The sequence below is a fragment of the Channa argus genome, chromosome 8 (assembly GCF_033026475.1).
Source record: "Channa argus isolate prfri chromosome 8, Channa argus male v1.0, whole genome shotgun sequence".
In the NCBI taxonomy this organism is placed as follows: domain Eukaryota; kingdom Metazoa; phylum Chordata; class Actinopteri; order Anabantiformes; family Channidae; genus Channa; species Channa argus.
Window position 1 is genome coordinate 19,305,639 of NC_090204.1, and position 22,207 is coordinate 19,327,845.

General features: G+C 38.5%; 1 protein-coding gene across 11 annotated transcripts in view; it reads right to left on the reverse strand.

Moving 5' to 3' along the window:
• lrp8 (low density lipoprotein receptor-related protein 8, apolipoprotein e receptor) overlaps window positions 1-22,207 on the reverse strand; it is a 154,750-nt gene that overhangs the window by 51,307 nt on the left and 81,236 nt on the right. For 10 of the 11 annotated variants that reach the window (XM_067513188.1, XM_067513183.1, XM_067513184.1 and 7 more), the window contains one exon: window positions 9,516-9,644. The exons of the other annotated variant lie outside the window; for it this stretch is intronic. In XM_067513188.1, coding sequence (XP_067369289.1) covers window positions 9,516-9,644 — 129 coding nt within the window. The remainder of the gene's footprint in view (window positions 1-9,515; window positions 9,645-22,207) is intronic. 11 annotated transcript variants of the gene reach the window in all.

Sequence of the window (22,207 nt, forward strand, 5' to 3'; positions counted from 1 at the left end):
CTCCACCACTGTCTCCAGAGCCACAGTGTCCACCTCCTTCTTGCTGTGGAAGCAGAAGTGCCTCCTCTCGTTCTGCTTTTTTCATGCACAGAGCCTCCAGGTGTTTTGCTTCCCGTGCATGTTTGTCCTCCTGCTGTCTTTTTCCTCGACCAGTTTGCTATTCCCTTTCTACATTTGGAGAAGATAAGAAGATGCCATCTGTGTACCTCTGGTCTTTGAGATCTGGTTGTTGTTGGAGACCTGCTTCCTCAGATGTTCCTGGTCTTCCTGAGCTTCTCTGGTCTGCGGTTGCTCAGTACTCTGAGTTTCTCAGAGAGTCACTCCCTTTCCTGAGCTGCAGAATTACAGGGTTCCCTCTGGAACAGCTGCTCTTTCAGCTTCATCGTCTGCATGAATCCCTTACATGTTTTGTTGCTGTACTTTGCATCCAAAGAGGCCTCGAGAATCAGATCCTTTTTCTTGGGCACCTTCTTCTTGCCCGAGCTGTGCAGCAATGCTGGCACAGTCTTATGTAAAAGCTGTGTCCTAACCTCTACTTTTCCTCCTGGAGCTGGAGATGTTCTGTAAGGTCAGAGATAAGAAACTGACAGCCTCTTATAGTCTCCTGGACGGTCTTCTGTTCCTAGTTGTAGTCTCTGTCCTTGTCCTCCACAACAGAGTTTAAAGCGATTTCTTTTATATCCAATCATGATACCGACCTGTGACCAAGTAATTTCATTAGATGTGAAATATTTCACCGGGTCATTTTACTTTTAACATTACACAACTTTTCCAGCCATTTGTTGGTGTCCCTTTTTTGAGATGTTGCTGCCATCAAATAAAATAAATGACCACATACTCAAAAGACAATCAAAACTCTCAGTTTCAACATTTGACATGTTTTTGTACTATTTACAATGAAAAAAAAAATAAAAAAATCAGTTTCAAATTAATTGCCAGTCCCCTGCAACGTGCAGGATAAGTTAAGATGATGGCTTAATGATTTGCAAATCATTGCATTCTACTTTTGTTTACATTTTAAAAAACATGACAATCTTTTTAGGATAATTGGATTTGTAGATATTAAATCTTAAAAGATCAAACTTCTAACAAAACTTGCAGATTATCCAACAACCAATTATTAGACCAACTCATTTCAGATTGTAGCTTTCATCAGGGTACATATGAAATCCCCACATATTAAAATGAACAACAAATTATCCCTAATTGAAAAAATATGTGCAATCATTGTTTGATCCCAAATTGGGATCCATCTAGACTAAGACCACATTATGTATGGCAGGGCAGTACAGTATCATCTGAATTACTGTTTAAAAAAAACAAAAAACCAAAAAAACGTGAAGACATGTCAAAATGAGTGCAAAAACCTACTGAAAGTAAGACCTCAATGTAGTGTTGCAGTAGAGCCTGGGGAATCCAAGGGAAATGGTAGCAAAGATGAAGAGCAAAATGGCAAAAAATTCCCAGAGACTGAACGTCTCTTTGCAACATGATTGGTATACACCAGGGATAGACTTCCTTTTAACCACCTTCGTGATGAGTGGCGACTATAGGGATTGTGCACACCCACACGCATGGACGCAGACACACACACACACACACAGCTCAACAGGGAGTGGTATACTGAATAGAACAGGAAATTTCAATAGCTCAATCACTATGCCATCTGACAGCAGCTTAGACTTGAATATTAACTGCCTCACAAGCAATCACAGCGGACTGAATACACTATGTGTGCAGGTGGTGTGAAAAGAAAGTCCTAGTGTGTCTGGCTGTACATGTAGGCGTGTGTATTGGCTATACAAGCATTGTGGATGGCATTATTCAAAGCATTTCTTATTTCATAAAATTATTTAATGTAAAATGTGACATAGCTGTCAAGACATCCTCAAGGCTCCACACAGTCTTCAATCTTATCAGTACCCCTGCACACATACACACACACTCTCTGTACGCCTGTCTGGAAAATAATTGCATTCCTTCAGATAATTGTTAAGTAGTAAATCTGTGAATACATTAAATTAGGTCATTGTGATTAAGTGTGATGATTACATCTTCAGAATAAATACGTAATCCTGCATGATAATGACCAAATTAGAATTTTAGGTGGCCTTATCGTGATTGACTTGTTTAAAAAAAAAAAAAACAACTAAACCATGTTTCCTTCTACATTACAATTGAAACACATCCTACCAAGCTGGCCCTGTTACAAACGTTTGATGGTTTCTGTAATTGTTTTCTTCTGATGATTTCTGCTCCACCACACTGAGCAACAGCACCAAACGTTTTACTTTCCATTAAAAATAGAAGGCAAAACTGTGGCTTTGCAGTGGCTTTTGTAGTATTTTGGAATTATTAGATAGTCGCTAGTCATGAATGTAGTTTTAGTGGTTAGTAGCCATAATATGGAAGGGAAACAGAGTGCAACTACAGATGGGTGGTGTTGGTAAGATACTCTCCATCCACCTATCCAAACACGTGTTACTTAAAAGGTGGATGTTTGTTTGGGACATATGCTTATATTATGCTGTACATATTGTCAACTTTGAGGTTAAGCACAAGATCAGTGGTCAGACTGGATAGGGGACATTGTGAGCTTGCCTACTTCCGAATCAGCCAGCTGACAATAAATTAAACAATCAGGTCATAAATAGAAAAGAAACTTGTTACCAAGTACTGTCTTTATAAGTTAACAAATGTGGCTACGGAAAAATCTGTAGAAATAAACAATGTAGAAAAAGGGTTGAGTTTTTGGCCGTCTATCAGCTATAGCAACAAAGTTAATGGGTCTTTATTCTATGACTTTTTTATTATGTTGCACCTCCCCACAGGTGACAAAGCTGTTTTCACCTTGTTCACTTTCAAATGATCAGGTTTCCCTGTCATCTCCATGAAATACTAAAAAGCGTTTGTGAGTGTGTGTGTGTGTGTGTGTGTGTGTGTGTGTGTGTGTGTGCGCAAGGGATGGGGCTTAGGGGGTGAAAGCAGAATGAATAATGTTCTTAAAGCTATCGCTGGGAAGAAAAAAAAAGTGGTCTGCTTGAATCTGAAGCAAGTGCAAGTGCCTCTGGGTGCACAGTGAGCCTGTTTGTGTGCTAGCGCTCCATTACATTACACCTACGCACACAGTGAGAGCAGTCAAAGGATTATAAATGAAGGAGAATGTAATGGGAAGTAAACTCAGAGAAAGGAAACTAGCACTCTCTGTCTATCCAGTCACCTCTTCTTGTGAAAAACAGGGTGTAGCAACAGGCAAAATGCACCAATACAACCATTGTACACAATACTGTCATAAATACTGTACATGAATGTCCACACACACACACACACTAGAGCATGCATTTAAGCGATGAACTTACAGATGTTCCATGTTTTTTGATGTTATAAAATGTTGGAATACAGTATTGTCTATTTGTAGATGGCTCAGGGATGTAAAGATCGTTTGTGCTGACTGACATAAATGCATTTTAACTGACTCCTAACTGAATAAAACATACATACAGCAAACACACAAAGTGTTTTCCTTAAATCCGCCCTGCACTGCCCTGCTATAAAACACCTACTATCATTTATCCCTAGTGGGCATCAATCCAACAGCAGCTTTCCGTAATGTAACATAGCAGCACAGGCTGATGTGAAAAAAGCAACAGGTCCCCAGAGCTTGCATCAGACGCTCCGGCTACTGTTATTCCCTCAGTCGGCATCTCTCACTGTTTGTGGTTCCCCCTTTCTGTCCTAGCCTGCACAGTGTTGAAAGTATAGGTGGAGCAAGGGCTGACACTGTGGAGTAACAAAACTGACAGAAAATAAAGGGCCCATAAAAGATAGCATGCAAAGATTCTTTTTTGCAATTCTGCAAACATACATTGGAAAAAATCAATACAAAACATTGAAAGATGACCAGTCCTTTAAAAGAAGATCAAGACCATCATTCATTCCTCCAGCAAATTTAAAGTTTCCAGATCACCAGCAAATCTTTGTCTAGGAGACCTAAAAAAAAAAAATGTCAGGAGAAAGGATCCAAGCCAGGCTCTAAACCAAATTCTACTCTTGTAAAGAAAAGGTTTAAACCCTGAACTCCAGTGCAACATTACATATGCTATACAACTGCATCAAAATCACACATTTTTTTAGAAATGTCCATGACAGCAAATATAATTTTACTTTTTGCACCCGTTAGTCTATGGGACATTTTTATACATAAACTATAAAGACACTGGTCTCCCAGTAAAATGTTGTGGCTCACTGATGTGTAATATACTTTAGACAACATAGATAGAATTTCTTGACACTTAGAAAATTGAACTAAATTTTGTTGAATGGTAGCCACTTCAGCACAGTTTCCATAGCTCTAAGGATCAGAAATATTCTGCTGCTACCAGAGCAGGGTTAGTCCACATATGAATAAGATGAAAAAGCTAGTGTAGGTGAATAAAAAAAAAGATCGAAGCAAACCTACAGTATAAGGATATAAATACAGAGTTTCAGTTTTACAAGGTTCCACTTTCTTTTATCTATGATAGTAATGACAGAGAAAGATTATATCAATATTATGTGGATAGCCATTTTCTAGCTATTTTTCTTTATATTAACAGGCATCAATGATGCATTGAGCATTAAGAGGTAAATCACCTTCATGAACAAACTTAAGCAAGATGGGAAATTCCTCACCTCGTCTAAATCAGCAGCTCTATGGGCCAGTTGCACACTGTAATAAATCAAGAGTCTAATTTGTTACAACAGTAGTTAAAGTGGGCAACTGTAAAACACTTTTTGCAGTTTTTTTCTTTTAAAATATTCAACCATTAACCAAAAAAAAAAGTAGTAGTATCAAACAAAAGAGGGGACCATCCATTATGAAAACACACCCATTACCTATATACAAACACACCCTGAAGCATGCAAACACACAGCTAGCAGTGCCTAAATGGAAGCAATTTCATATTAACATAAATTAAAGGCTCATAAAATTTCTTCAGCGGCCTCCTCTAAATGTAATAAAGAACCTCTCTTCCTGGATCCATGTTTTATTCAACATTTGGATATGCTCAATTAGCAGACCTAATTAACATTAGCTGTACTGCAATTGTAGCTGCCATGGGAAGGAGGGATGAGAGGAGAGCAGATCAGAGGTGGAGGACTTGGGCAGTGGGAAGGATGAAGGGATGGATCTGAAGGGGGCACAGGTGAAAAGAGCAGATTTCAAAGCGCCTTCTGGAAAGACGGTGGTAATCATACAACATTCTACCAACAACATAGCACAAAGTACAGAACTAATTTGTTTCTTTGTTCTGTGTGTCTCTTCAATATCAATAATAAATGTATTTTCCAAGAATAATAAATGAAAACGCAATAGTGTGATTAGATTTATACCCAAACAGAGCATCTGATTTTTCTTTATACCTCCCGTGTAACAACAAAGTGACAGGAGGGGGAAAAAGGTTGATGTGCCTAATATATCATCTTGTTTTATACACGTGGTGATAAAATGCTAGTTTCACATTTGTTTATACTTGTATTTTTCTTCTTTGCTGTGTGGGCTTTATCAATGTGAACTCTCGCATGACGGTTTTAGAATTATTGTTGTCATACTATTTAGACAAGTAAATTTACTTTGAAAGCAGCAAAAAAGAAAAAGCCATAATTTCTTTTATAAGCACGAAAGACAGAAATGTATAAAATGTGTATCACTGTGGGAGATGTTTTTACAAATATCTTTAATGCTGGTTTCCTGTTTCTGTCCATTGGTGTATTAATATTGTTTCCAGAAAGGGCGCGATACATTTTTGTAACAATGGAGCAGTAGAAGTATTGCGTTTACCAAATTTGTTTTGTCTGGCATATGAATATGAAGCATGCAGCACATAAACAATTAACCAAAAGGCTTCAGACCTGTGTGTATTCAGGACTGGTCTTCAACCCACCCTGTGTTTTTGTCTGTAGAATTTTGTTGCTCCTCTTTTCTTTTCTCTTACTGGTCACTGCTCACCCAAAATAGTCGAGGAAGAGAGCGGCTCACCCTAACCCTGGTTCTGCTGGAGGTTTCTTCGGTTAAGGAGAGTTTTTCCTCTCCACTGTCGCCTATGATGCTTGCTCAAGGTGAATTGTATAAGGTTTCTTCCTTACTATGTAAAGTAACTTTTTGATTTGATTGACTTGAACTCTATGAATTGAACTTAACTCGACTGAATTGAGGCCAACAAGGTGGTAGTTGCATCCACCTAACAGCCACAATGTCCTGGGTTCAAACCTACCTGCTTAAGGAAAATGTTTGAGCCCAAAGCCGAATTAATGGATACATTGTGTGTCTGCTGAAGTGTGTTTTCATATGTGAACTGCTTAACGCCTTCATCCTTAAATGATATATCAAAAGCTGACTTATAAGGGTTATTATACAGTAGCAGCACCACTCCCATAATACACACACACACACACACACACACACACACACACACACTCAAAGCATAAGGCAGGAAATCAATTATCATCAAGACGTCTGAAATATTTTACAGCTGTATTAGCCACTCCATGTTCTACTGCAATAAGGGATCGAGGATCCCACAGGTCAGGTAGATGAAAGGCAATGGAAAGAGCATATGGTGTCGGATTTTCCCTCCTTGTCAATACACAGCAATTAAAAAGGAATAAAAAAAGTGCAGGTGCCGGTAATGGGTAAGGAAGTGAGGCAGCTCTGTTGTTTTAGGACTGTTGATATTGCACATCAGAGAGACAGAAATGCTTATGTGAACAATGCACTTTCCACTAGGGCTACATGACTAAATAAACAGCGTCTGTTTCTTCATTAGGTTGTGGCCACAAACTCCCTAATGCGATCACACTGTGTACAAGCTGCCTGCACGCTAACATAAAAGACAAAGTGGAGAGGAGTGAAGGCAAAGTAAAGACCGTTTTCTACCACTTGTTAAAATATATGAACATGAATAAGCAAACAACATAAATGTTTTCTGAATGTCAAAACATCAGTAAACTTGGAGCCTCCTGAGGGTTGTTCAGTATTGGACAGATTGCTGTGTCATATTTTGAGATTTTCTGTGATATGGTGGGAACAAACGGCTAAGATATCATAAGATTTGACAAGTTGAGGAGGATCCCAAACCGGCTTTATTTAATTCCATTGCTACCTAATAAATAATTCCATGATTCTGATAAAATCAACCATCTTTGCCATAAGCAAAACTATCGTTCATCTAAATAAAAAATAAAAAAGTTTAGAAAATCAGTACATTATAATCCAACATAAGACAGCAAGGTTAGGAAGGTAAAAGACAAATTGAGAGAGACAGTGAGATGGGAAGGAAAATGATTTAAGAGGATGTTGATAACATCTATAATTTGATGGTCTGAAAGGAACACCTAGATTGTTCTTGTTTGATTAGAACATAACGCCCCAGGTTATTCATCGTAATGAGATTGCTCAACTCTATATTAAGATGAATTAAAAACCTTAAGTAATTATATCTAAAATGCCTCTGCAATTGCTAAAGTTCATTAAACAGTAGTTTCAATAATCATTCTACATGTTCGTTCAGCAAATAAGCGACCGAGACCATTTCACAGTATCCAGAAACAATCTCGCAACGTGCATTTTGTGCATCATTCTTGGCATGAGAACGTTTGATGACCCGAGGGATAATGGCAACATCATAGAAACCAAACAAGGTGTAAGACACACACGCACACACACACACACCCCTGTAGAACCTTGTGTGTTGAACACACATTCACGAAGACAAAAAAACAAAAACAAAACAAACATAAATGTAATTCCTGTTTAGGTTTGAAACTAACAGAGACACCCACATACGATAGATGCTTCTACTAGAAATTGTCTGTACAAAAAATTCCAAATCATGTCTTTTCCCTTCTAACAGAACACCGGTTTTTATAAAGGGCAGACATTAGTCCTAATCCATAGTCTTCAAAACTGCTGTGTGTGCGATTGTTGTAGGTTTTCAATCAATAATGCTGCAAGCCAGATGTTGACGTTGATGGAAATCAATGGCCCTTTTACGGATTTTGATAACAGCACTGATGATGTGGGGTAGGAAGTGTGTATAACTGCACAAACGTGTAAGGGTGTTACAGCTAGGGCAATGTTTTTGGTATACGTCTATGGTGTGTAAGCAAAACTATTGTGCAGATTTTTAAAAAGCTTTTTAATAGCAATGACTTGCAGGCAATACACTTTTGGCCCAGCTCGAAATATCTAAAACTGAAATTTGACACCCAGGATTGCGGAGTTACTGAAATAAAGAAGGAAATATTTTTTTTGGTACTTTTACTGCATATATATATAAAAGAAACCACCAACTTAGTTGAAATGTACTGATAAATATGGAGAGTACTCCGCCTTTTATATCTGAAATCTGTATAAAGTAAATGTTTTTCCTTCTTCCAAGAGCCATGTTTTTTATCCGATTCCACACAGAGTCATCATGTGTGAAGATGGAAAGAAAGCCTTGATCTTAAGGATGATCACAGGAGCAAACATGATTCACTATGACTCACCAGTTCCAAGCAAACCCCTAACACACCGACACATTTCATATAAGTCATACTGTTCCTAATCGCAACCACTCTGTTTACTGTAGGTTCACCACATGCATCTGACTGTGTCACCACCCCCTCTGTACACAGTGCATGACGCAATTTATTGTATTCACTTTGCTTTATGTTCTCGAATGTCAGTCCACCTATGTAAACACAGGAAAAATGATTTTGATAGACACGTCTCAAAAGATATAGTTGCAAGATACCCAACTGTCCTGTAAAACAGCCCCTTCTACTAGTCTGCAGAGTGACCCGATTTGCCCCTTTTCCAGCTCATCAAGCAACAGCCAAGAAAAGAGGAGGAGAAATTAATCATGTAGACATAACTCAGGAAAAAAAATTTTTTTTAAATCTGACAGTGTAAAAAGCCAAACATCTCTCATTTTTGACATTTGTAACATATTCTTATAAAACTGATAATCACCCCAGGGCCCTAAAGAAATCTGTCAAAACACATCCTGAAACAGTTATTACAAAAGAAAGAGGTTTGTACTAGATCTCTAGAAATATTATCATGAGACTTTCCCCGCTTCCCTCACAACTTTCCTTTTTTATTTTATTAACTTACCTGTTCAACCTCTGTTATCTCCTTTAAAAACTTTTTATTATAGAAGACTTTCTGGGGTCTTTAGTTTGAAAATAGGTTTTTTTCCACAGAGAAGTTTTTCCTGGATTTGGGCTTTTTAAAAAAATGATTTATACATTTTACAGCTACAGTATATAATATGAAGCAAATGTCATGTTTAATTGAGTAGGCTGTGAAATACAAGGTTTTAAGATCTTTTTTTGTATTTTATAGTAAAGAAAGAGGGGGCATGAGCACTTTATCAGTGAGTGACATGAACATAAGTTAAAATGAAGCTCACAATGCTTCATCATATTTTCCATTTGGTCTTCTTTCCCCCTTTGTTTAACATTTTCACCACCCAACAACAAAAACTTACCTGCTGCGCACTGCTCCTCATCTGCCCCGTTCTCACAGTCCCGCTCTCCATCGCATCGCCATGACAATGATACACATTTGCTCACAGTCCCTCCACAGTCAAACTTCTCCGGTGGACATGTCTCTCGACCTGTTGTGAGGGAACAGAGGGAAAGGACGATGCGCAAGGAGGGGAAGAAAAAGGATGTTCGTGAGAAAGGTGAAGAGGATAAACAGAAAAAAGAAGAAGAGGGACAAGGAAAGAAGGCAGGGAGAATAAAATGAGGAGAAATAGGGAGGAGGCAAAAGATAGAGGGAGAAGAGACAGTCAGTCAATGAAACAGTTTGATAACTTAGTTATCTTGTTGCCCAAATCGATTCCCCCTCAAAGGCTTGCAATTAAACTAGACACACAGCGACAGAGGAACAAAGAAGCAGTAAGACTGTCTGGGGAGCCTGGTTAATACACACACACACACACACACACACACACACACACACACACACACACAAAGTTAAAATCACATGAGAAAGGAGAAAAAGCAAAAAAAAAAAGAAAAAAGACGAGTACTACTGTATGTGCATAGGGGTTTTGAAAAGGTTTGATTTTACCATAAGGTACCACATCAAAAGAGGTTTCCCATTAACCTAGAAGCTGGACAAATGTTTGGCCTTTTTGTTTTAAATGACCTCAAAAGGACAAATGACACAATCAGTTAATAAACCTGCTAATCAACTAATTAACTGATAATGAAATGATTTAGTTGATTAATTTTCTCCTGATCAACTACTCAACAATTCTTTTGTTAATCAATTGTGAGTATTTTTATAATTAATTTCCTGAGCCGAATGTAAATCACCAGATTGTGTTGAGTGAAAACAAATGAAACAACGCACACATGCCATGTGTGAGTGAGAAAGTGGTCCCTCCAGGTTAAAATCCCATCACAGTGGAGCAGGCAACTGTTCCTACATGTGTAACCCATGAGCTTAGTATACGGGGAAAAAATACAGCTGTCCAATACATCAAATTGCACAGCAAGTCCCAGTTCCTGCTTACTGCAAACCAACAACGTTCCCACACTGCCCGATTTTCCCCTGTGCCTACCTATTCCAACGCACGCACACATACATACCACACACTCAAAACGCTATAGGGACTCTACCCTCAGATTACATTACAGCCTTGTGTCAAACTCAACTCCATCAATTATACATATTTGACCACCAGCATGTTTCTTGGCAACCAGCCTGAGTGTGTGTGTTTACAGATCAATAGCACCTCTGGGATTTGCCTACTTCAGTCCTATTCTCTATATTATTTATCTAGTATTTCTCTCTTTTCATTTTTATTTTTAACAGTACTGTGTAAATTGCTCCCATTCAAAGGCTGCCCCAGGTTGAGGCATGCTGGGACTTTCAGCACTGCTGTTAGTAGTCGCCTGGTTTTCCTCCTGTGTTGTCTAGGTCGTCAGGTTTTACATTTATTTTTTTATAAAATTGGCCATGTATTTTGCTGTTTTGTTTGTCTGTGGAATAGAACAGGTTTGGGGTCTGGATTCCTCTACTCTCTGGTCTTTTGCTGGTGCTGATCTTTTGGATGACCACTTCCCATTCACCCAGTCCATCCTCCTTCTTCTGAATATTAGGCTCTTGTGTGAGCATCTTTTCAATGTGTCTCCCCTAAATGAGGTTTCCCTTGGCCTTTAAAGAATAAAGGCCTCCTGAAAATCCCCTTTAAGAGAGTGAACAAGCAAGCAGCATATCAGCAGAGTCTGGTTATTACTGCCAAGGGGACTGAATGAGCCGTGTGTACAATGAGTGAGCACAATAAGTGTGTGTCTGTCTGTGTGTGTGTGTCTGCGTGAGAGAGACTGAGTGAGCACAGTGTGTGTGTGTGTGTGTGTGTGTGTGTGTGTGTGTGTGTGTGTGTGTGTGTGTGTGTGTGTGTGTGTGTGTGTGTGTGTATGTGTGTGTGTGTGTGTGAGAGAGAGACTGAACAAAATGCTGCTCGTTTGAACGATGTGATTGTGTGACCATGACTACCAACAGGATGTGTGTTTTAAAGTGAGGAACCATGGCTCTGAAGAGTCTGACATGTGCTTATCCTGCATCAGTTTTAACATGTCTCTTAAGAGATATTGTAATATATAGATCATTCATTGTGGTGGCTGGAACACACCATTGTGCCTCTCCAATTGTAAATTAGGTTCAGCTTGGTGAGCTCTGCTGAACGCAAGCATCTGACCATGACTGTCTCTAGAAATGTGGAATGATAAAATAAAACAATAATTTGTCCCCTTAAGGCCCCTGTCCATGCCCTGGGCGATGGCATGCAAGTTTCATAAGTCATTGGCATGTGTGCATACCATACTGGAGGGTTTAGTGGTATAACTCATTATAGCTGATCTGTGATCCATACAGATCACCCTCCACGGTTCTGACCTCAGATTAAGAAGCTAAGAAGCTCGTTGCCTTCCTTCTCTCTAGTCAGCTACAGCTTTGCTTCACTCTATATGCTCCACCACACTTTGCTCAGTCCTTTGGGTATTTAGTGTTATCAAATTAAAATAGAAGGGCATCAAAACCTCTACCCTTACATTGCAATGATGGCAAGACACTACACTGTTGTGCCTGGGAGTTTCTAGAATTGTCTCTGTGGCAGAGGACCGTGAATAAAAAGAAGGTCAGGTCTGTGTTATTTCTTAACACCATTTTGTTTTCTTAATCAGAACAATGATCCAATCCGTGACCTAACAATCATGATCCAAACTGATCTGTGAAATTTGTGATCCGTTGCTTAAAAAAGGTGGTAATTTTTAAAGCAGGTGCTAATTCCAACAATGTCATTGTCTTTTCTTAGTGATTTTCTTTAATGCTGATAATTTTGTTTTTTTAATCACCAAAGTAGGACATATTCCTCAGATTACACACTTCAAAACATTAAATTTGACTTGAAATTAGTTTGTGCTCACAGTTTTAAAATGTCATTAAAAGCATTTAACAACAGCAGTGTTTAGTACCGTCCATAGTAAACTCTCAGGTTCTGATTGACTGAACACACTTGACCCAGTCAATTAGCAGTGGGTTGTGCTGAGATGAATGAAAACAAGCTGGGCAGGGATCCTTGAGGTCCAGAAATGAGAACTACTGCTCTACATATTAAAGTAGTACTACAGACATTATTTAGTGCAACAGGGACACAGTTTCTCAAACAGATGTTTCTAGGGATGGATTCAAATTCATAAGTGACAAGCATTAAAGAAATTTCATCCACTTCCATTGTACTGAGGTGGAGATTTCTAAACCTGGGTGCATAAAGTCTTGATTAGACACACACGGTTATAGGAAGTGAGAAATAATCATCCGCAATCTCATTGGAACTGCAATCCCACCTCCCCAAACTCACTGCCACCCTGTGGCAGACATCTTACTACTCCTGGAAGTTCCACGAGTGTCTCACAAGAGCAGCTCCTTGATACCTGCCAATTCACTCAAGTATCAAAAAATATATTTTTTTAAAACCAATCTAATAATAACCAATCTAATCTATTATTGTTGCAAGACAACCTATCACTTGCCTTTAAGCGCAAGTTTTATGTTAAAAAATTGACAGTCTTTGTAAAAGATGTAGCATGAGCCATCTGCTGCATTCAGGGACAATACAGAGTGTAGGTTGCCTGGGTTTTGAAAGGGCTCAGAGCCAAATCGTTCTTAGTGTTCCAAACCATTCACGTCAAAACAAAGCATTAATCGACATCTTAACTGATCTATGGATTTAAAAAAAAAATTGTACGTATACTACAAAGAGGGGAAAGATACACTGTAAGCCCTTATTTTGTATTCTGATAAAGGTGAGGTTGTAATATAGTCAGTGAACTATTACAGAACAGGATGCCTGGCCTGATATAGTGCTATATATTGGAACAATACAAGGCAACGGCATTAAAGTTTTTTGTGTTGAGTTATATTAAGTCAATAAAAATGCAGTCTAATGACAAATGTTGTGTATTTAATCTAATTCTTATTTGTTTGTAAGCAATGCGCAGACCAATATTGTGTATATAGAATATTAAAGTAAAGACTCTTCTGGACACTGGACTTTTCCCAGACCCCTTGTATGCTACAAGCTGAACCAAGATACTCATTTTCTTAAAGTACAGTATGAAATGCATCTAAACAAATGTAGATGATTTCTCAATTCATTGTTTCACAGTGTGGTAAGACTTTATTGCGATGGAATGTGTTTCAGAAAAAGTAATTAATTGTTTGTTACCAATTGAAGTAATATAAGTTGTTCCAAATGTTCTTTTTTTCAGTTTAGGTAACCTAAATATTTAATCCTAATGAAAATTATATAATTAGTTTTTTTAAGCTATTGTAATTTTCAGTTCTGAACAAGCAGTACATTAATTTGGGGTAAAGCCAATAAATAAGTTGGGAAAATGGGCAACTTGTAAATAAAGTGAGTTGGAGTAATGCAAACTGTTGATTTGAAATAAAGCAAATAATTATTTATTTTCAAAGTAAATCAGTGAGGTTCATCAAAATTGGAAAACTAATTTGAATAAATGTAACAACTATTGTAACTGTAACAACCAACTATTCTCTTTTTACAGTATAGTGTCTGATTGACAGCTGGGTTAAAAGGATGTAATTTCACTGAGTGACCATTTCAGGCCCTGGGAGTCAGGAAGGTGAGTGATGAATCAGCTTCCAAAGAAATGACTGAATACAGACAAGCGAAAAAAAGAGCTCAACTGACATTGATTATGTCGAAATAAATTAGGTGATTTTCATCCAGAGGGTAATAATGTTCACTAAATTAAAATGTTTCTATTGTATTTTACGTAATAATCAGTGACTAGAATATCTGTTCAGCTGCTCTCTATTGGCTTTTCAAATAATACAACTGTAGTTATACACATGCATCCTATTCTATAAAAGGTTTTTCTATTTACTGTCTCAGTCATCCAGAGCATTGCAGACCTTTAACAGTGAAAATTGGTTTGTGCAAACAGAAACACGCTGTACAATGACTGCTGAAGCAACAGCAGTTTGTTTGGAATAAAAAGAAGTGTAGCACATGAAGCAATTAGCATGAACAACAACAGCACATAAACCAAGTGGAAAAACACATTTATGCATATTTAAAGACCAGTACAATACATATACATACAAAGCAAAGACCGACCATTATAAGTATTTTTTATCCAGCTTGTCTTTTGACTTTGCCTGTCCAGATGGGGATGTGTTGCTAATGAAGTCAAAGCAATTTCCCCAGACTTTGAAAGTCAGTGCTTAGCACAGATTTGCCCTCTCTTTGTTCCCCCCTCGATAAATGCTGACAGGTGTATGTAGCTGCAGAGTGGGCGCTGAGGAGCACTGATAGACTTAACAGTAACCTGGGGACACATTGGTAACTCCAGAGATACTGGATGATCATATTCTAAGTCAAGTGCAACATTACTGCAAAAAAGTACAAATATATATACATACATACATACATATATAAATATGTATGGTGAGACACAAATACATAGAAGTGTTCATGAAGGCCTGTGAATTCACACCTACATCAGTACATTTGTGCACAATCACACTCACAAAATTACTCATAAGTTTAAATCCTCTTTTCAGCTGCTACTCAAAGCCCTATAACTGAACTCACTATTTTGTAGATTTTGTACTGACTGAATATTTCATGAGCTATGCTCCTGGGGCACACAGACATACACTGGGCTGTTAGCAAATGGTTAGCTTGCTTACTGACAAGGCCTACAGTGAATAACAGCTGACAAACTGATGCTGGCCACGCTCCAGTAGAACTGCATAACAGTGAGCAGTAAGGGATGACGCTTGGACATGGCGGCTCTCACGTGGGTGTATCCATTGTTGAAAAAGTATGAAACAGGGACATAAAATACGTACCATTTACCCAGGTTACATCAAGGAGAAGCAAACAAACAATAGACTGGATAACCCATCAGGACCTTTCCCTCAATGTCTCCCATTCCGGTGTTATGTACCATACACATACTGTACCTCTACGGATTAAGCTCTGTCCCCCTCTATTCTCTAGTCTATTCACATACATTCACAGAATGGCAAAAGGTGACAAATTTTTTTGTGACTCGCTCTGTATCTTTAGTGTATATCTAAACATATACCCATCTATATATCTATATCTCTCTACTGCATGTAGAGAGATAAACAATTACAAGAAAACCAGGGAATACTCTACTAATGGCCTTATTTTTCTTCTGCATAAATTGTACTTCTCACTAATGATCATTCTCATAAATGATTATGCATTCTACTTCTGATTCATACAGCATCTCGTGATAATAGCTAAACGTTGCAAACCACATTCATTTGACTTGCATTTTTAAAAGAAGCTTGTTTTGCAAACTGGCACAAGCTTGATTTGCACTGATGCTTGTAGAAAAGCTTTAGATTTATGTAACTGGGGATTCTGACTTTGCCAGTTTGTTAATAAAGAACATGCTGTTTTCTGTGCAAACATTAAGTGAATCATTATCCTGTTTCCTGTCTCTATTTTGTTTGTTTGCACTCTACATTTGAGAGTGTTAGTTGGCAAAATATTTTTTTTCTAACATTCTTGTTAGTATTTTCCGCAGTGTAGTTTAAATAGGTTTTTGGTGGTCCTGGGGTCAGTAAACTCATTTGGCACATAGGGCCTGATGCACTCTTAATTCATACAAGTCCACGACCAGAACTTATTATTCTCCTCACATAGCCTGCCTAAGTGTCTATTATGAGCAGGGTGTAAGGGTGGACTGAGCAAGGCGCTATATGTTAATGAACTTTTGATTAACTACCTTCTTAATTTCCCTTCACAAGGAGGGAGGCGATTGGAGCATTGTAACATGGCACCACGTCCACTCTTGGGCTGCCTGCTTAGCATCAAAGCTAGGCTCCCACGTGATTGATTCAGAAGGCTCGTAGAGCTGCAGGCTAATGCTAAGATAATTTATTTATCATGAGGTGCGCGTATGAGGGCGAGAGGTAATATAAGTCATCTTCAAGTCACTGTCGGAGTGAGACACAACGTCAAAACAAAGGTACGTGGGAGGAGTGTATGTGATAAAATGGCACATGATGAATGTGAAAGAATGGGAGCTTGCGAATAATTTACCCTGAACTAAGCATTTAAAATGCTTAAAGGTACACTGAATGCTCCTGCACCAGACGGCACTGATTGATGAAGTACCATGTTTTTATGTCTTTTTATGCAAGCACGCGAGAAACACGTCTGGTCTCATTGGTGGCATATTATGAATGCCCAAATTCTTGGCAAAAGGCAATTTTACTTTATTAAGTAATGTGTCAAATATATCATTGTGAGATCTTGCGAGAATCTATACGAACTTTGTACTCCACAAACAATAAGTGTGAACATATATGTCATAATTTTAGATAAAATAAAAATAAGAACTTATTACTCGGATGTGTTTGACAGACCATCAATTAAATCTGAACTAACTGGGTCCACAAAAGCTGAGTGCCTGTGAAATGGGATATTTAAACTCAAGTTACAGCCAAGAGGTTACACTATAAATTGGTGAGAGCTTGTTTGAGAACAGCAAACTTTTATCACTTGGCTACACTGGGCAGTAAAAACAGTGCCTCGGCGTTCCTCAAATCAATACCCACTCATGTACTGGACCATGGTAGCACAGTCTTTTTATTAAGAGTATAGAACATTTCAGCAATTTTATTTGAGACGATTTATAATGTACCAGTCAGCTACAGTTAAATTGTGTGTTTATTTTTAGCCTCGGTTACCTGGATTAACCTGGATTCATGGACAATAAATGAAAGGATTATTGGAGATACAGACAGATGGGTAAGAAAAAAGAAACAAGGTGGAGGAGAAAAGGGAAATGAATGAGATTCAAGAGAAGGAACTGGGGTCAATATGAGGACAAACTAGGATCTAGGCAATTATAAAAACACAGTGGAAGATGCACTCAAGGGGAGAGGCAGACGCATTGGGCTGGAATATGACTGGAGGGCATACAAACGTACACCCGATAGATGTATAATTCTCATCTTTTCACTCGCGAATTCGGATCCGAAACATTTCTACAATTCGCAACCAAGAAATGGAAACCGTATGTAAACACTCATACAGCTGCACACTACACATCTCCCCAGGTTATCCCACAATCCATTGAAGGTTTTAGGCTGGTTTGCATTTTAACAAACATTTGGAGAAGTATTCCACAATGAGCATAGTAGATTGGTCTAATTTCAACGTCTGCTATTTCATTCGCAGGTTTGTAGCCAAGGAGGTTAATTTCTTTCAGGACAAAGGCTGCATGAAGTATGAATGAAAAACTCTTCTCTTAAAGGGGAAAAAAACAATTGTAGTAGACAAGAAGCAGGGGAGGCTTAAGCCTCCAGAGAGTATGCATCAATGATTCATGAAAGCCCAGAGATGTTCAGCTCAGCCACTCACGCAGCTTTTTAGGACTTATTCCAATGGTGATATTGTCATGTTGATGGCATCAACCTTGAAAATGGCCCTTTGGCCTATGGAAAGGTGGAAACGGGGGATGCGTTGCAATGTTTTTGTCATATCAGAATCCAAACTATTGGGTAAAAAATGCAATTAGATTTTCAGATTAATGAATAATAATAATAGTAATAATGCGACTAAGACTATGAATGTCACTTTCTATTACCTTTGAACAAATGTGAAAAAAATCTAAAATGTATTTTTGTCCTGCATGTGTTTTTGGGGGGGGCGGGGGAGAAAGATAATTTTTCTCATTAGAACATTAAAACAGAAATTACAGTATGAAAATCTTGCCATCAAAACAATAAATAATAAATAACCAACTCCCATTTCCAAACGAATACCTTTTTAAAATTGGATTTATTTATTTATTTTTTGAAAAACCGTAACGAAATCTGGCCTTTTAGAACCCAACAATCACAAAAACGTCAGCAAACTTTTGCGAAGACTGAACATTGTCTCTTCTTTTTACAAATAGCTATGAACGTTTTGCTCCAAACGTTGATTTAACCGATTGACCCCTTGTTGCTCAATGCAAATGAGGGTGGGTTTTCACTTTTAGCAGGGCAGATTTGTTCTCAATTATGCCTTGAATTTTGCCATGTCACCAACTCCACCCCCTTTGTCCTTCACATGTGAAATCCAATTTACAGAAAGGACGTATGTGATTAATATCAGATTACATTTTAAATGAAGGTTAGTGTTGATTAGTGGCTTTTATTGGAACACTGATCTCCAATTACTGCAGCCCTAATGTAGAGAGAGGGGGGGTATGTTAAAAAGAAGATCAGAGTCAAAGGGAAAAAAATAAAAATAAAAAAACAACACCACCTGAACGAGCAGGTGCAGAGAAGACAGGAAGTTGTGGCCATGAAATAGATCAATGTTTATTTTTTACTTTTATTTTAAAAAGGATTAATTTTCTCTCCTTTGATACATGCATACTGCGCAGTGTGGGTTTATATTGCTGTTGTGATGACATGCTATAGGGTCTCCTGCCTGGCGATGAGCCAGAGACACTGCAGCTACATACATCATGGCAACCTGGTTCTTTCTTAATCTCGTTTTGGGGCTTGAAGGCATACAACAGTGAGTGGCAGCATCACATAAAAGCTTTGTACAAGAAGCATAGGGAAGTGTCACAATAAGAAAATCTGGTTCATGTGATGCAGCAGATACAAGATGTTTTTTTTCTTGGGGTCCGAAACTAAAGAGGATACTATCTCTCTTTGTCTTTTATATTTTCCTCTTTCTCTAGGCTGTGTGAGGGAGAGAGAAGGAGCTTGGTAAATGTGGAACTATTAGTACAGTCTAGACTGTGGGTCTGTTGGTGCCGTGGGGGGAAGAAATACAGCGCGACACCAAGGATCTCATAGGAAATTGCCACTTTCTTCCAACAGGCCCCTTTAATGGTTGTTTAGTAGACGACACATTGGGCATTAAAAATACCGCCTGTGGCTGGTGCCACATCTAAACTAATGAGAAATTGCAGGAGAGGGAGGCAGACAAAAGGAACGAGAGGGAGAAGGAGGCCCAGAGTCTCTATTTCGGGATGCATGCAGTGTGGGGCCGAACTTGACAGGTGACCTCTGAGCTTATTTCCTCTGTGACAATTTATTCAAAGGCCGGGCTGGGGTGCAAAGGCAGGGGTGTGAAGATTAAAACAGGCCAGTAAATCATAAGGAGAGTGTCATTGACTTCTGCAGGCTTTTCAATGCACTTTTAATATTGTAAGACAGCTACCTGCCTTTCAAAATGAAGGAGGTGGGTGAAATGAAAATGGGCACAAGTTAAAAAAAATTGAGTAGCCTCAAAACCTTAAGAATTTGAATATGTCTGGTAAATGTATTTGAGTCACAATACAATGTTAAATAAAATATTTATGTGCCAATTCATGTGATTACATCGAAATAGCAAGGCCAACAGTATTATGCAAATAAATGGCTGATTTATCAATTTATATTTAAATTAATGCTTGTGCTATTCCAGAGATCGACAACCCAAAATCTGCTTTGAGAAAGTTCTATTTTGTTCTGTGACTGTATCTGTTCTCACGACCATCTGCTGCCTTCACTGCTACCCTCTAACTTTCACACGGCATTGCTGCCAAGCCTGCTGTTTGAACAATAAGATGAACAACAAGTGTTTTTTGATACCACATCTGTGATCCAATATTACAATTTGGAATGTGCCTCAAAAGCAAAGAAATTACAAGAAAAATTAAAACTGAAAAATAAAACTCAAATGAAATAAAGAGCTGCATTTTTTTTAAGCCCGTTCCTGGCTTTGTAAACAACAGTTATGGGGCTTTACATGACCATAACACAAAAGCAATCCCATCAGGCTTTTCCCAGCTCCACGAGACGACCTCTGTGAGCAAAAACATATTGACCACCAATCAATTGTAACCAGCCAAGAGCAAGGGTCACTAATTGAACGGAAGAATGGAATTGACAAAAAAAAAGAAGAAAAAAAAATTCACATGGCAGCTGTTGCTGTGTAGGTGGTTTTCTCTGTGTGATTGCAAGTTTGCTGGAAACAGCCTTTTCAACTTCACACAACACCACAGACGTCCAACTGTTCGGTGAAGTCAGAAAACTTTGATTTGATAAATAAAACATCTGCATACATGAGCTTAGGGAGCTTCCTCAATTCTTATGTCATTCAGCAGCATGTTTCTAACATGCATGTTCAAGGAAACTTGAACTTGATGTATAAATTAAGTGGTTGAGTGGCAAGCACTGCTGCCTCACAGCTAGAAGGTCATGGGTTTGGATCCCAGCACAACCTGTGTAACCAGCCGCCTTTCGGTATGGGGTTTGCATGTTCTCGCCGTGTTTGCGTGGGTTTCCTCCCACAGTCAAAACATGTTAGGTTAATTGGCGAATCTAAATTGCCTGTAGGTGTGAATGTGACTGAATGGTTGCCTTTCTGTGTCTCAGTTGGCCCTGAGATGGACTGGGGAGCTGTCCAGTGTGTACCACACGTCCCACCCAATGACAGCTGGGACAGCGCCCCCCAGTTAAGGAGGGAGTCGGGGGAGGAAGAGATACAAAGAGAGAGCGAGAACGAGAGAGACAGAGAAATAGAGAGAGATATTATATATCTATATAGATATCCATATCTATGTACTGTACCACTGAACCACTGTTTCGTTACATCAGTATTTCTCACAGGGCTTCTTGGGTGTGTTTAGTAACTTCAAATGGGACAAACTCATTGTCTTTGTTGCATCTTCAATTATATATGAGACAGATCACATATGCAAACGCAGATACACAGACACGCAGTGGAGGTGGTAAACACTGCAGACTGTGCTCAGCAGAACAAAAAAAAAAAAACACAGCTAGTTAACAAATGCTTCATAATAACTGTTTTAATTTTCTTGAGCAACATTTTGCATTTGTGTGAATATTAGGAATCATTTATCGGTATCACAGGCGTGACGTTGTTGCACGATGCTGCAGCAATGGCTTGCTGCCACAGAGCGTCTTATAAAGAAGGGAAGGTGCATTGGTTGATGTACTATACTAAGCAGGTTACTCAGCTCCTGCCTCTTACCAATGGTTACTTTTGGTTTCTTTTAACTCTCGACTATAATCTATCTTTAACTTTAAGCAAAGAAAGGATGAAAGTTCATTCTTTACACTAGAAAAAAGTAGCCTGACTAAACAATTCCCACTCATGATAAATGTATTAAGTTAAAGGCATAGTCAGCACAAAAAAAAAAAAGAAAAAAAAAGGTTGACCCGTCTCTGAACATTGTGCAATGGCCCTGTGAGACTCGTTAGCCCAGTGTACAGACATAAAGAAGCACCACATTATGTACCTACATGTATCTTTTGTATTATTGAACAGAGCATGTACGGAGCACGTGAATACGAGAGTGATTTTTTTATTTTTTTTGGCTACAAGTATGACCATCAATTCAGGTATGTGCAATTCAAAATATTATTCACCACATTAATAAAATATACCAGGAGAAGATTTTAAAGGTTGTGCAAAGCCAGAAGTACATACGTGTACACATGCATGAAGATGTGCACATCATGGCCAGAGTGACTTTCATCTCTCTTGGCAACACAGGGCTGTCTATTAAAAGATCATGTGCAGTTGTAAGAGACTAGTGAAAAATTAGACTACTCTGACTATAGAGTCCATTGTGACCT